Source organism: Trachypithecus francoisi, unplaced genomic scaffold (assembly GCF_009764315.1).
Source record: "Trachypithecus francoisi isolate TF-2019V2 unplaced genomic scaffold, Tfra_2.0 Contig01579, whole genome shotgun sequence".
Classification (NCBI taxonomy): Eukaryota; Metazoa; Chordata; class Mammalia; order Primates; family Cercopithecidae; genus Trachypithecus; species Trachypithecus francoisi.
The window spans coordinates 36,828,958-36,843,675 of record NW_022681442.1 but is presented as its reverse complement, the minus strand read 5'-3'; the positions used below and the strand labels follow the sequence as shown (position 1 = coordinate 36,843,675).

The 14,718-nt window shown below is 38.0% G+C and overlaps 1 protein-coding gene and 1 pseudogene across 2 annotated transcripts in view; one reads left to right on the top strand and one right to left on the bottom strand.

Annotated features, from left to right (window-relative positions):
• Positions 1-658: 658 nt before the first annotated feature.
• The window catches only part of LOC117069764 (cytochrome P450 2C20), a 30,027-nt gene continuing 15,967 nt past the window's right edge, over positions 659-14,718 (bottom strand). Inside the window, exons 6-9 of the mRNA XM_033188187.1 lie at positions 10,832-10,973; positions 7,885-8,072; positions 2,869-3,010; positions 659-1,194 (exon numbers count right to left, since the gene is read on the bottom strand). Coding sequence (XP_033044078.1) covers positions 1,013-1,194; positions 2,869-3,010; positions 7,885-8,072; positions 10,832-10,973 — 654 coding nt within the window. The 3' untranslated portion in view covers positions 659-1,012. The remainder of the gene's footprint in view (positions 1,195-2,868; positions 3,011-7,884; positions 8,073-10,831; positions 10,974-14,718) is intronic.
• Positions 5,725-7,548, top strand: LOC117069775 (annotated as a pseudogene). Its single transcript, XR_004431665.1, has one exon. The product of XR_004431665.1 is annotated as a voltage-dependent anion-selective channel protein 1-like (transcript).

Sequence of the window (14,718 nt, the reverse complement as noted above, 5' to 3'; positions counted from 1 at the left end):
GCTATAGTGGTTCTGACTGATTACAGAGGCTTTGTGCTTGAGTGCCCTCATGTCCCTGCTCAATTTTTTCGCCTACGGGGTTAAAGATGAATGGGTCAGTGAAGTAGAAATGGAGATTAAGTATCTAAATTCATGCCTCTGTTTTGGTATTATTGTGAATACCAAATGAAAATTTGAATATCTTTTCGCTTTATGTTTTCAACTTAGAGTCAAGTATGAATATATACTTTCATATTGCTAATCATATGTTCTGGGTTTTATTCTTCTCTCTCCAAACAAGAACAAAATCCTTGGAAAGTCTCAACAGATTACATTATTTTTCTAATTTCTATTTCTTGTTTTACACTTAACATAAATGCACCGGTAAATTGATTCTGTGGCCCTGAAGTAATTAGCCTCATTTTATCTGCAAATAATACACAACTGAACTGATTCTCTCAATATTTCCCTGAAGGTTGTTTCTTCCCTTGGGCAGACTTTTTCTGTTATAAAGGCAAACCTTCAGTAACTCTAGATGGCAAACATCCAGAGACCTTCCTCACCCTCTTCTCCTTTGTCACTCTCTCTGCTTATTATTATGAGGACAAGCCTGGCCTCCTGGCACTCTCTTTTCTTTTATTTCTTGCATTATGCACAAAAGAGGGAAAGTCTGAGAACTGAACCAGCAATTAATAACACTTTTTATTTAGCACATTCACAAAAGAAATGGATCTAAATTATCATTCATTAATTACTTTTCTGTGTTTTACAGTGATAACATATTAAAAAGTCAGCATCAGAAAAGTATTAGCATATGTGACAGTCAATACAAGTGTTACAGAGTATGAATAATTACAGATATATTTGTGCAGTGACCTGAACAACTCTCCTTAATGGAGGTTGGATGCTCATAGGATATTGAGTGCATGGGAAGATGTGATGAGAGGTCAGAGAAGACATAACAGTGGGAATGTCGTTGATAAAAAAGAGTTTCAGGTGATAGCCGATCGGCGGCCAGATGGGCTAGCATTCTTCAGACAGGAATGAAGCAGATCTGGTACGAGGGTGGCAGAGAAATAATCCCTCTGGTAGCTGAAGTAGTATTGAGGTTCTTTAAATCAGCAACAGATTTCAGGTTAAAGTTCTGTAAAATTGTGGTTAGAAATAAAAATAGCTCCATGCGGGCAAGTCCCTCTCCTGCACAAATTCGTTTTCCTGAAGATAACAAAGAGAGAAAGTAGTTACTCCTTGTGTTTAACTGTGACTGTGACAGTATGTTTGTGACTTGCACAAACAGAATATGCAGTAAATAACTGATTAATGATTGGGTAGATGAATGAACATGTGGATGAATGGATGGATGAAATGATGGATGGATTAATGGATGGTAGGACAAACAAATGTACAAAAAGAGACACATTTCCTATCTATCTAACATCTAATCTCAATAGGTACCCTTCATTCAGGAAATATTCATTGATTATCAGCGCCATAACAGTCGCTTCATTATTTATTTCCACATTAAAACAACTCTGTTGCCATTTTGAGTTTCTATCTGTCATTATGGAAATACATGCACATTCTTGTTTCCTGTTCCAAGCCTGATATTCCATGATCTTTCCTTCCACTTTTCACATAATCTGTTCTCAACTCTAGTCATACACACTCTTCATCAATCTTGAACACACCAAGAAGTTTCAAGTTTCATATCCTGTTGTTCATTTTGGCTAAGATACATCTTTATTGGGCTACATTCAGGACATAGGTTCAATTTCATTTCATCTTCACACTCTTTACAATTCCCTCAAGTAATAAAATCCTATGCTCTCTGGTTTTCGTCAACATCATACTCATGTTTTCATTAAAGCATGGATCACCAGGAATCATAATTCTGTATTTATTTATCTATTGTGCTAAAATGTGAATTATTGAAGGAAGGTATCTGTCTTTGTCATCTTGCTATCTACAGTGCCAAATATAAAGCAGACGTAAAAGATCAAAGAGTAAAGGAAGGAGATTCCATGGCCAGAGACTTAGCACACAAAGCACAGGTGTGAAAATCCAGTATCCAGGATATATGATCATGATTGGAGGAAGACAGGGTGCTATGGAATCACTGCAAAGTAACCTCCTCCCTTGCCAATGTTTCCAGAACCCCATAACTTTTTGGTAAAGGTTCTGACATCTTGATCTAAAGCAAATGTCCTGCTCTGTCATTCATTATCTCCTTCAAAATGCCCAGCCTTCCCTTAAATTTTATCACCTCCTTTGAAGTACATCAAATGTCCTCTGAGTTTCTTACTCCATTTTATGCCTCACTGTGTTGTATGAGAGAGCAAGAAGCATGCAGATTCCCCCTCTAGCCCCTACCCAGGGGCCTGTGCATTCCTCTCTCACTGTCCTGGTCTGACTAAATTACAACGACCTGTTTACTCTTCTTCCCTAACTCAGGAGTGAGCCTCTGTTCTCATTGAAAGTTGTGCCCTTGGAGCTCAGCCTGGGAGGTGACAGACACCATGTAGAAGACACCCAATGCAGTTGTGGACTCAGATACATTCGCCAAGGCAGGTAAGGACAGATCAGATGAATTTTACTTTCCAGGAGGAGCTCTTGGGTGCCTTAGTGATGTATCTAGTGGCAGAGTTCAGTCAACCTAGATGTTAGTTTTCTCAATTGGGAACAGTAGGGTTAACTCCTGGAAGCCCCACTATCTGGCCCAACAATGAGGGTATACTGTGAGGGTGGAGCACATGGGTATTGAGAGTGGTGCTCTTGATCATGGACAAATAGCAATTCTACCAGCCCCAGAGGGGGTGCCATGTAAATTCCAACTGATTCCAAAAAGTTCTCTCTTTCCTTCAAATGCAAATGGAAACAAGATTCTATTACCTGCTGAGAAAGGCATGAAGTAGTCACTTTTCTTAAAGTTGCCATTCTCATCCAGAAAGTGGCCAGGGTCAAAGATCTTTGGATTAGGGAATTCTTTGTCATCGTGCAGCACAGAAGTGAGTAATGTCATTATCATTGTGCCCTGGAAGTAAAAAAACAGATAATCTGATTTATAAAGAAGTCCAGAAGTGAGAAGAAGTAGTGGACATCATGTAGCCCCATATCATTGATCAATAGATGAGGGAACTAAGGTCCAGCCAGACTCAGTAATTTACATGGATGAGCTAAAGGCCAGTGGTGGAAGCTTGCTAAAGAGCTTTCCAATCACATTTGAAGTCTTACATCTTGGATACTTATGTGCAAGATAATGTGTTCTCTAGATCATCAACTTTGGATGCCCTTGTCTGTCCCCATCACTTCAAATTTCACAAATCTTGTATTTAGATTATGTAGATTATGGTTTAAAATGGAAGTCTCTGTTGACACTTGAAATGTCCAGAGTATCTGTTCATAGAACTTTTGTAAATAAACATGTAATCTATTTTAATATGATGCCATCTGGGATGATAACCACACGTGCAATAACCAGTAAAAACTATTGAGTGTTTATTATTGCCATGCTACAGATTAATTTTAGCTTAAAACACTGAAAAGATGATGAAATTAGAAAGATTATCACTTCGCTACAATTCAAGTCAGGATCATCAGGTCAGGTAAGGATCATCAATTAAAGCTAGAACCATTGGGTGTGTGATTCTGGAAGCAGGAGTTTCACAAAGTCTTAATGTACTCCCATAGACTTTTACTAGTTGCGTAGAAAAAGCAGAACCCCTACAACGGTAAGATCTGGAGGATACCACCATATTATGTGAGGAACTTAGCATGACCAATAATGACATATGTGACATTTTATGCTCCCACCTCATCAATGTGATTCAGTGGGATATTCAGTGGGATTCAGCACCTATGTAGTTTTCTTGCCAAAATTGTAGCTGGAATCTGCCTCTAGAAAACAGTCACACAAAACTAGCCTGAGGAACATATTAAATGACTGCTGGTCTCAAAAAGGTCAACTGATGGAAAAGAAACAAACAAGGAAAGGAACTTTCCTTGATTACACGAGGTGAAAAGGTCAACATAAGTGAATTATGTGCTTCTTCCTTGCCTGGATAGTAAACTGCAGAAGAAAAAAACCATAAAAATATTCTAGAAAAATTGAGAAAATTGAAATGTAGGCTGTATTATTTGAACAATAGCTACTGAGTGTGAATACTCTCTTATTGTGTATAAGAAAAATCTTTGTTCTGGGGCATACATACTGCAGTATTGAGGTGTACATAAACCTTGTATTGAGAAAGAAAAACCTCTTCTGGTTGTGTGCTTTGGTAAAAACAGTGTGGATTGAAGTCCTAATCTTTGTAAAACATCAGCGATAATTAGGGAAAACCCCATCGCATCTTGATAAGTTATGAATTCTGTCTTCTCTGGAGGATAACATTAGTAATTGAAACCTTATCAGTCTCATTGTTTTCCTTCATGAACATATAACTTTTATTACTTTTACTTGAGTAATAATAAGTGGAATTGTGTAGTTCATAGCATAGCAACTAAAACATCTGGATGAACACAGAAACCATATGATAGACAGCATTGTAAAGCTGCAAAGACCAAAATTGGCCTCCGATTCCAAAGACAGTAACTGGCTCCGGTGACGGGAGAACTTCAGAGGGGTGAGTTCAAACCTACAGTCAGTTTTGACTGTGTTCATGTCATATTCAATTCTGATTCGGGACAGGAGGTGTTGCCATTATAAATGCCTATGAGAAGTGAATGAATCCATTCTGGAAAAAGATAAACGCTCTCTGAAATTCTGCATTTTTTCATATATAATCTCTGGTACTGAGCCATAGGGTTTTAGGCATTTGAAAGATACAGCTAAGCAGTCACCAGAAGAAAAGTGGAAGGAAGGGAAAGCAATGAAATCAGACCCACATTAGGGAACATTTCTCAACTAGTTTTATGCAGCCAGCATTATCTTGTTATCAAAACTCTGAAAAGAAAATGTTGAGGAAGAAAAATTGCAGACCAAAATATCTTATGAATATAAATACGGAAGTCCTGAACAATAAATAACACAGCAAATCCAGCTGTTTGTGTATATTTCGTATATTTAGTGAGGGATGTGAGGCCAGTATATGCAATCATATAAATAGATGCAGAGAAACAATTTGATAAAATTGCACACACATTCATGACAAAAATTTATATAAAAATAAGAGAAGAGGAAAAACTTCCCTAATCTGATAAAGAATATCTACTAAAATCTTAAAGATTTCTGATAAAGAATATCTGCTAAAATACTTAAAGCATCATTCTCAGTAGTGAAATATTAATATTCTTGTAGTCTACCCCCCAGCAGATCAGAAATGAAATAAGGATGCCCTCTATCACCAATTCTATTCAATGCTATCCTGGAAATCCTAGCCAGTGCAATAATGCAATAAAGATAAATTGAAGACAAAATCATTGGAAAATAAGAAATAAAATACATATTAACCTAGATAGCAAAATAATGTACATAGAAATTCCAAATATATCTACAGATAAATTATTAGCAATGATCAGTAAATTTAGGAAAGTTGTTAGATATAAGGTCATCAAAATAGTATAACTGAGTACAATTACATATACCAATTACAAAAAAATAAAAAAGCATTAAAAATTTATAACAGCAAATTATTAATTATCTAGGAAAAACCTGATAAAAGAGTTGTAAGTCACTGCACTGAAAATAAAACATTACTGAGAAAATAGAATAAAACTCAGTAAGTTGGGAGCATAACCATATTCATGAATTTAAAAATTCAATGCATGAGGCTTGCTCTGCTCAGCTCCCTGCCTCTGCGCCACAGCCCCTGCGGTAGCCGCCTCGGAGCCCGCCGCTACTGCCTCTGAGCAGAAGATGGCTGTGCCACCCATGAATGCTGATCTTGGCAAATCTGTCAGGGATGTCTTCACCAAGGGCTATGGATTTGGCGTAATACAGCTTGATTTGAAAACGAAATCTGAGAATGGATTGGAATTTACAAGCTCGGGCTCAGCCAACACTGAGACCACCAAAGTGGCGGGCAGTCTGGAAACCAAGTACAGCTGGACTGAGTGCGGCCTGACGTTTACAGAGAAATGGAACACCCACAATACACTAGGCACCGAGATTACTGTAGAAGATCAGCTTGCACGTGGACTGAAGCTAACCTTCGATTCATCCTTCTCACCTAACACTGGGAAGAAAAATGCTAAAATCAAGACAGGGTACAAGCGAGAGCACATTAACCTCGGCTGCGACATGGATTTCGACATTGCTGAGCCTTCCATCCGGGGTGCTCTGGTGCTGGATTAGATGGGCTGGCTGGCCGGCTACCAGATGAATTTTGAGACTGCAAAATCCCGAGTGACCCAAAGCAACTTTGCAGTTCCTACAAGACTGCTAATTCCAGCTTCACACTAATGTGAATGACGGGACAGAGTTTGGCGGCTCCATTTACCAGAAAGTGAACAAGAAGCTGGAGACCGCTGTCAATCTCGTCTGGACAGCAGGAAACAGTAACAGGCACTTCGGAATAGCAGCCAAGTCCGATTGACCCTGACCCCTGCTTCTCGGCTAAAGTGAACAACTCCAGCCTGATAGGTTTAGGATACACTCATACTCTAAAGCCAGGTATCAAACTGACACCGTCAGCTCTTCTTGATGGCAAGAATGTCAATGCTGGTGGTCACAAGCTTGGTCTAGGACTGGAATTTCAAGCATAAATGAATATTGTACAATTGTTTAATTTTAAACTATTTTGCAGCATAGCTACCTTCAGAATTTAGTATATCTTTTAATGTTGTATGTCTGGGATGCAAGTATTGCTAAATATGTTAGCCCTCCAGGTTAAAGATAATTCAGCTTTAAGATGTTACCTTTCCAGAGGTACAGAAGAAATCCATTTCCAAAAAAGGTCCTTTCAGTGGTAGACTTGAGGGGGAACTTGGTGGCCCCTTTGAGATGCCAGGTTTCTTTTTTATCTAGAAATGGCTGCAAGTGGAAGCTGATAATATGTAGGCACTTTGTAAATTCATATTGAGTAAATGAATGAAATTGTGCTTTCCTGAGAATGGAACCTTGGTTTCCTAACCCTGATTGATGAGAGGCTCACTGCTTGATGGTGTGTACAAACTCACCTGAATGGGACTTTTTTAGACAGATCTTCATGACCTCTTCCCACCCCAGTTCATCATCACCTCTTTTACACCAAAAGGTCTGCAGGGTGTGGTCACTGTTTCTTTTGTACCATTTTGGAGTGGAGAAGGTGGATGTGATGAAGCCAACAATTCAGGACTTATTCCTTCTTGTGTTATGTTTTTGTTTTTGTTTTTGTTTTGCCCCTGCACCAGAGTATGAAATAGCTTCCAGGAGCTCCAGCTATAAGCTTGGAAGTGTCTGTGTGATTGTAATAACATGGTGACAACACTCAGAATCTAAATTGGACTTCTGTTGTATTCTCACCACTCAATTTGTTTTTTAGCAGTTTAATGGGTACATTTTAGAGTCTTCCATTTTGTATGGAATTAGATCCTCCCCTTCAAATGCTGTAATTAATGTCACTTAAAAGAAACTTGAATAAAATATTGAAACCTAAAAAAAAAATTCAATGCATGAACATGTTAAGTCTTTCCATATTGAACTACACAACGAATGTCACTTTGATAAAAATTTCAGAAGTGTTTTAGGAAATTGACACACTGATATTTTCAACAATTATTTGAAAGTGTAAACACCTAAGAGTAGCCTATTAAGGAGACCTAGCTTTATAAATCTTTATAGACCCAAACAAAATAGCAGAAAGTCCATCAAGCTGCCACATGTATGAGTTTTGCACTTCTCTCATCTTCTGTTGTTAGAGGATTGGAACCAAACTAGCACTTTGGAAATTTCAGAAGCACAGAAATATAGTATAAGAGAAACAAGCTTACCTTGGGGATGAGGTAGTTTCTGAACTTAATATCAGTGGTCACTGCGTGGGGTACACCGGTGGGGGCAAGGTCAATGTATCTCTGGATCTCGTGTACTACAGCATCTGTATAAGGCATGTGGCTCCTATCCTGCATGCAGGGGCTCCTGTGTCTGCCAATTACATGATCAATTTCTTCCTGGACTTTAGCTGACAAGACACAAGAAAGAACTGATGGAAACGGAGATATATGGAACATTTGTCATAGCAATTCATGGCCACATTAAACATGATGTAAATTTTTACATGATGTAAAAATCCCAGCAATGTTACAAACATGAGTTACATGTTTGTAACATTTATATGACAACCAGTCATATAAAAAGAATTACTGTAATATAGATACATATCATTCTCCTACAAACTAGTCATTACAATGCACAAGTACATTTCTATAAATTAGCATATATGACAACTAATACAAATTTAAGTAATACATTATTTAAAAAATAAACAGAAGTCAAGAAATTACAGTGCTTGCAAATGGAAAAACAGGAATCAAATATTATATGTATTACCAAATAATATATGGGGTATAATGTTAAATTGTAATGGTTTTGTAAATATATTTGCGTGTGCGGTGGCGGAGCAGGGGCGGTGATGCAATTAGCACTGGTACTGTCTTCATTTTTCCACTTCCCATTGTGGCCACTTTGAGCACGCTAGCAGCTTCTTCTGAAATTTATATTTACATTTCTAAATAACCAGTATTTCTTTCTATGTTTTACTTAACAATTTTTAGACAATATTTAATGATTTTCTGGTATGCGAGATGAGAATTTTTACCTCCATCTCTGTTCCATATATAAACGCATGCCCACAAAGTGATATTTGTACACACAGACACATACACACGCACATATGCACACACACAATTCTCCTCCTTCTACTTACCAGAATATATTTAGACCACAATTTCTGGTTATATCATTATTCATTGTTTATATCATTCTAAATATACTCACACAAGCGCACGCACACACACACACACATATTCTTCCTTGGTTCTTTAGTTAAATCACAATTTTCTATCTTCAAGTTAGAGTATTTGCACATGTTTGAAACTCCTAGTAATAATTTCCCAATTATAGGGAAATCTCAGACTATCAATCACATGTCTTTGGTTCTTGAAGTCTCCTCTACACGTATTATTCACCTGGTCCCTTCTGAAGTGGTTGTTTCCTAGGAGCCCAGCAGCATCTCTGACACTCTCATTCTCTTACATGAGGTCTCCTGATTCCTGGCACCCTTAATTTCTTCTGACTTGGTTTCAGACATGAGATGGAGCACAATCCCCAGTACTGGAGAAAGTTAGTATAGAGGGTGAAATTTGTAACAAGCATGTAGGTCCCAAATACTTTTTTCTATGAATACACAAGATAGTATGATTGGGAATTCTGATGCTATCTGAATGCTGATATTTTATATATGACCTAATATAACTCTCTGAAAGATTTTAATTTTCCCTTTACTTCTGGTGCTCTGAAATTCCATGACTTTGTGTCCTGTGATGGATGTTTTCATTTCATTCACTCTGCTGAACACTTGTAGATAACTTTCTATTAAGATGGCAAAATACGGAGGTCTTTTCTCTAGACTTGTTTCTTCTCTGGAGAATATCTAGCTGCTGAATGTCAGGAAGCAAGATGAAGAAAAGTGCTGAGTCTTTGAATCTGAGGAATAGATACTTCCCAAACCTTTTTTTTTCTGGCTTCACACCTCACACTTTCCTGGCCCTGTAAAGTGTCCCCGAGTACAGGGGTTCTTAGGCTCAGTTTCTCTGGAGAATGTGCTTCCCTTTTCCAGTGGGAAAAAATCAGGTACCTGATAAAAGGAGTCATGGAGGAAACCTAGGCAGGAGAGCCTCCCTTTTCAGTCTCATTCCCTACCTTCTTTGGCTCTTGGTGCCTCCAAAATACTGAACCTTATGAGAATCATAGTGACACAGATTAGCTTCTCCTCTTGATAAATCTTCCTCTGCTGATACTTGTTACAACTCCATCCTCTATGCTGTGTCGATTGTCAGCCCTCCATTGTTTCTCCGTGTTTTAGAAATTTGCCAAAGACTTATAGGCTGTTTTCTATTCTCCTCTCTTTTTACTTCAACAGGCTAATTTTAATTTGTAATTTAGTTATTGAAATTTCAGTGGGATCCTGACACAGGGAAGAAGGTATGTTATCTGCTGCCAAACAAGAAGTATTTAAATGTAAATTCTAAGGAAATGTAGAGTTTACTCTAAAGGTAAATTGTAAATTCTAAAGAAAAGTTGTATGTGAAAGATGCAATTATTAATCCCCTTCCAAATATTCCTATTTGGTCAAACAGCAGTTTAATGAAACACACTTCTAGAATAATAAAATTCCTTTAGGTATGGTCTGTGCTTAAACAGAAACACCTTTCTTAGAAGCCTAACTTTTAGATTACTTCCCAGACTGGAATTAATCACAGGATGCCTCAGTACAATTCTAGAATTCCACTTATACTTCAATAAGGATGTTTTCATCTCCCTACCCCAGCATTAGAGCATGGAATTTTCAAAATGAGAAAAGATATCTTCAAGAATGAACCTACTGTTCAAAGTGGACTTTTCAAAATAAAACCAACATTCAATACTAGGCCAATTTATGCTGGCGCTCCCTACCACAAATGACCTCTGCTGATATCCAGACACTTCATCAGGGCTTTATTTATTTTGCTACTGCCATACTGTTTTTACTGATCTCAGTCATCCTCCTCCATTGTGTAAAGATGTCCTTTTTAATCATGTCATCAAATTTAGACAGATTACAGCTGATGACACAGAAATTTAAGGAATGAAGCTTCTCTGAGAGAAATAAGGTGGAGGACACTGGCACCATCTTCTCAACATTGTTCTTAAATTCACTTTGTTCATCATCTGTGGTCCTACCTGTGACCTCTGGGTGCTGCAGCAGGAGCAGGAGTCCATATCTCAGAGTGGTGCTTGTTGTCTCTGTTCCAGCAACAAATAGATCAGCTACAGTGCCAACCAAGTTTTCAATAGTGAATTCTGACTGTTGGTTGTCCTTTTCCTAGAAATGATTTCATGCAATTATCTGACAAATTATGTGCCAGTATATCTAAATACACTAAGTTTTAAAAAAACATACTATGTTATAAAGTTAGCCAAAAGAGATACTGGACAGTACAGTATTAGAAAAAGCAACTGTATGGTATGGCAGAAACTGCAGATCAGTTGACTCAAACTTTATTTCCTGATAGGCCTACAAGTTCCATTCATGAAACCATTTGCTGCTTAGGTTAGTCACACAGAGTATTTCTTTCCCCAGAAATAAAAGCAGAAGTATACTGATGCCCTGTCTTAGTTCAATTTGTGTTATATAACAGAATACTATATACTTGGTAATTTGTAAAGAAAAGAAATTTATTTCTGATGATTCTAAAGGCTGGGAAGTCCAAGAGCATGGCACTTGCTTCTGGCAATGGCCTTCTTGCTACTTCATTGCATGGCAAAAAGTAGAAGGGCAAGAAAGGGTAAGAGTGAGAGCAAGGGTGGGGGCACAATCACATTTATAACAAGCTGTCAAGAACTACCCCACTCTTGCAATAATGACATGAGTATATTTATGAGGGCAGAACAATGATGACGTAGTCATGTTTTGTTAGGCTGCACCCACCAACTCTGTTGCATTGGGCATTCACTTTTAGCACATGAACTATAGAGGACACATTCAAACCAGAACATGAATCTTCTTCTATTTTTTCCTTATTACTCAAAACACAAAGTGAAGGAGGAGTAGGATTGACATCATCTTTGGACATGAGCATTCGATCATAGTAATGAAGACTTCTATACTAAATATGGTAAAAAAAAAAAAAAAAAAAAGAAGGCACTTGACTCTCTCATACTTTAGGGCTACCATATTATTTCTAGTCTAGCCCACCATAAGACTTCTTGTATTTGAGATGTATAAGCCAACTATTTGATTATGCTCTTGATATAGTTTGGATAATAAATATTTATCTCTCTCAAATCTTTTGTTGAAACTTAATCCACAATGTTGTAGGTAGGACCTGGTGAGAGGTGATTGGATCATGGGGGTAGGTTTCTCATGAACGTTATTTCCCTTGATGCTATCCTGATAATAAATGAGTTCACATGAGATCTGGTTGTTTAAAACTATTTCTCCAACTTGCTTCTCCTCTTGCCATGTGATGTGCCTGTTCTTGCTTTGCCTTCTGCTATGAGCAAATACTCCCTGAGGACTCTGCAGAAGCTGAGCAGATGCCAGCGTCATGATCGTACAGCCTGCAGAACTGTCAGTCAATTGGGCCTCATTTTCTTATAAATTATCTGGCCTCAGATATTTCTTTGTAGCAATTCAAGAACAGCCTAACACATTCATTTTTATGATTTTTTTTAATTATTTGTAAGTGAACACAATTTTACTGTATAAATATCGGTAAATGAGGGCCATATCATGAAAAGTGTTCCACTCTTGAATCAAGAGTTTGCAATTTTCTTCTGTCAAAAATTTACAAAGACTCAGTATCACCTACATATTCATTACAAAGCTGAAATGTGTGAAACAAATATGTCAACAAAACCAAGAATGAAATATAGTGAAAGATAATGAGTTCACAAAGATAAGACAGGTCTAATAAAATTGTAATCCAGATGGGAGGCAACAGGCAACTTATTCTAATGAATAAGTTCAGAAATAAATAGGAAAATACAAAGTGAAGAGAAATGGCAATTATTAATACAAAAACGTGAGGCATTAACTGCCTATATTGGATAAAGAAGTGTAGGGGTAACGCAAATGCCAAGGCTAAGGTACTAATTGAATAAAGTTCTCATAAATTGAAAGTGTGAATACACCTACAATGAGTAAAGTATTTGAATTAGTAATCAAAAACTACCCCCCACCCTCACCACAAAAAAAAAGTTCCAATTCAAGATTACTTCACTAGTGAATTCTACCAAAATAGTTGAAAAGAGCTCAGATCCAAGGGAAAAGGAAAGGGAACTTGTATGAACAAGGTAATGTCCTCGAGAAGTCTCAAAACCACAGCCCACTCCAGTACTTGTGCTTGTGAAGGCAAAGAAGGTCACCTTGACTTCAGATCCCAGCAGACTGCCAAATTGAGTAGGAAGGCTGAGAACACTCGTACCTGCCCTTTCCATGGATTACTAAGTCTCTCAGGGTTTCACCTCTGCCAGCTTCTTTTTACTTTATTTGTGTGTGTGTGTGTGCATGTGTGTGTGTGTGTGCGTGTTTGTGAGTTGTAGATTCTTCTTATGAATTGACCAATAAGCTCCATTGCTCTCTCTTTAACAGTCCATTTGGCCTATGATTATTCATTCACCTGTAATATTGGCTCTTCCTTCTGAGAATAATTGATGATTGACATCTTTGTCAATCAACTGGAAATCTCTGATGCTTCAGGCTGTGGAAAGGTCTGAGAGATATACAGTGCTTGGGTTCCACTCTTTGCCACAAAGGAGGGCAATGTTGAGTGGGGGTTAACTGGGCCTAACTGTGCTTGGCCTCCCAGGAGCAGGTGCAAGCACCACCTCTGATGGGGGTGGCAAGAGAGTGACATAGACTCTGTAAGATTTACTCGGTTATAAATAGGCTTAGTGTGGTGATTTCCTCAAATGCCAACTGTACTAGCAATGTACTGGGTTTGTGAACACACTGAAGACATTCTGATTAGCTGGGGTGATGTGGGTATGGTGTTAGCTGAGATAAGACAAAAGTCTTCTCCTTCCCAAATGTTGTATTATTTTGCCAGCAGATGTTGTAATAGGCTGTGCCTATTGGCTTCCAGCTAGGAGGTGGTTCTTGCAGGAGTGAGTCACCTACACTAGTAGCTGTGGGATTTGTGCTTGGCTTATATTACCCAGGGGAACATGTAGAAGAGTGAAATATGATTCCTATATCTCACCATATACAAAAATTAACTCAAGGTGGACTAAAGACTTAGATATGAGGCTTGAAATCATAAAAATTCTAGACAAAAACCTAGAAAAACCTCTTCTGAGCATTGGTGTAGCCTAAGGATTTATGACTCCGTGTTTAAAAGCAATTTCAACAAAAATAATTGACAATGGGACCTAATTAAACTAAAGAGCTTCTGCACAGTAAAAGAAATGACAAGCAGAGTAAACAAACAACCTACAGAATGGGAGAAAATATTTGCAAAATATACCTTCAACAAAGGACTATTTTCCAGAATCTACAAGAAACTCAAACGGCAAGAAAAAAAATCCAAATAATCCCATTAAAAAGTGGGCAAACAACATGAACAGAAATTTCTCAAAGGAAGATATACAAATGAGAGAGTGGAGCAAGATGACAGAATAGAATGCTTCACTGATTATTCCCCATGCAAGGACATCAACTTAACAGCTATCTACACAAAGTGTACCTTCATAAGAACCAAAATCAGATGAGCATGCGCAGTACCTAGATTTAAATGTATATCACTGAAAGAGGAACTGAAGAGATAGAAAAAATAGTATTGAATTACTGACATCCTCTCTTCCCCTGGCAGCAGTGGCATGGTTCAGAGAGTGTTTCTGAGTACTGAGGGAGGGAGAACACAGTAATTATAGCGCATAAAATTAATGCTGTTCTGTTATGGCAGAAGGGAAAACAGGCCCAAATTCAGCTGATGCCCACTCACAGAGGGAGCATTTAAACCAGCCCCGGCCTGAAGTGAATCTCTGATACCAGTGGTTGGAACCAAATTTCTACAAGCCTCATCACTGTGGACTATAGGGCTCTGGGACTGTAAATAAACTTGAAA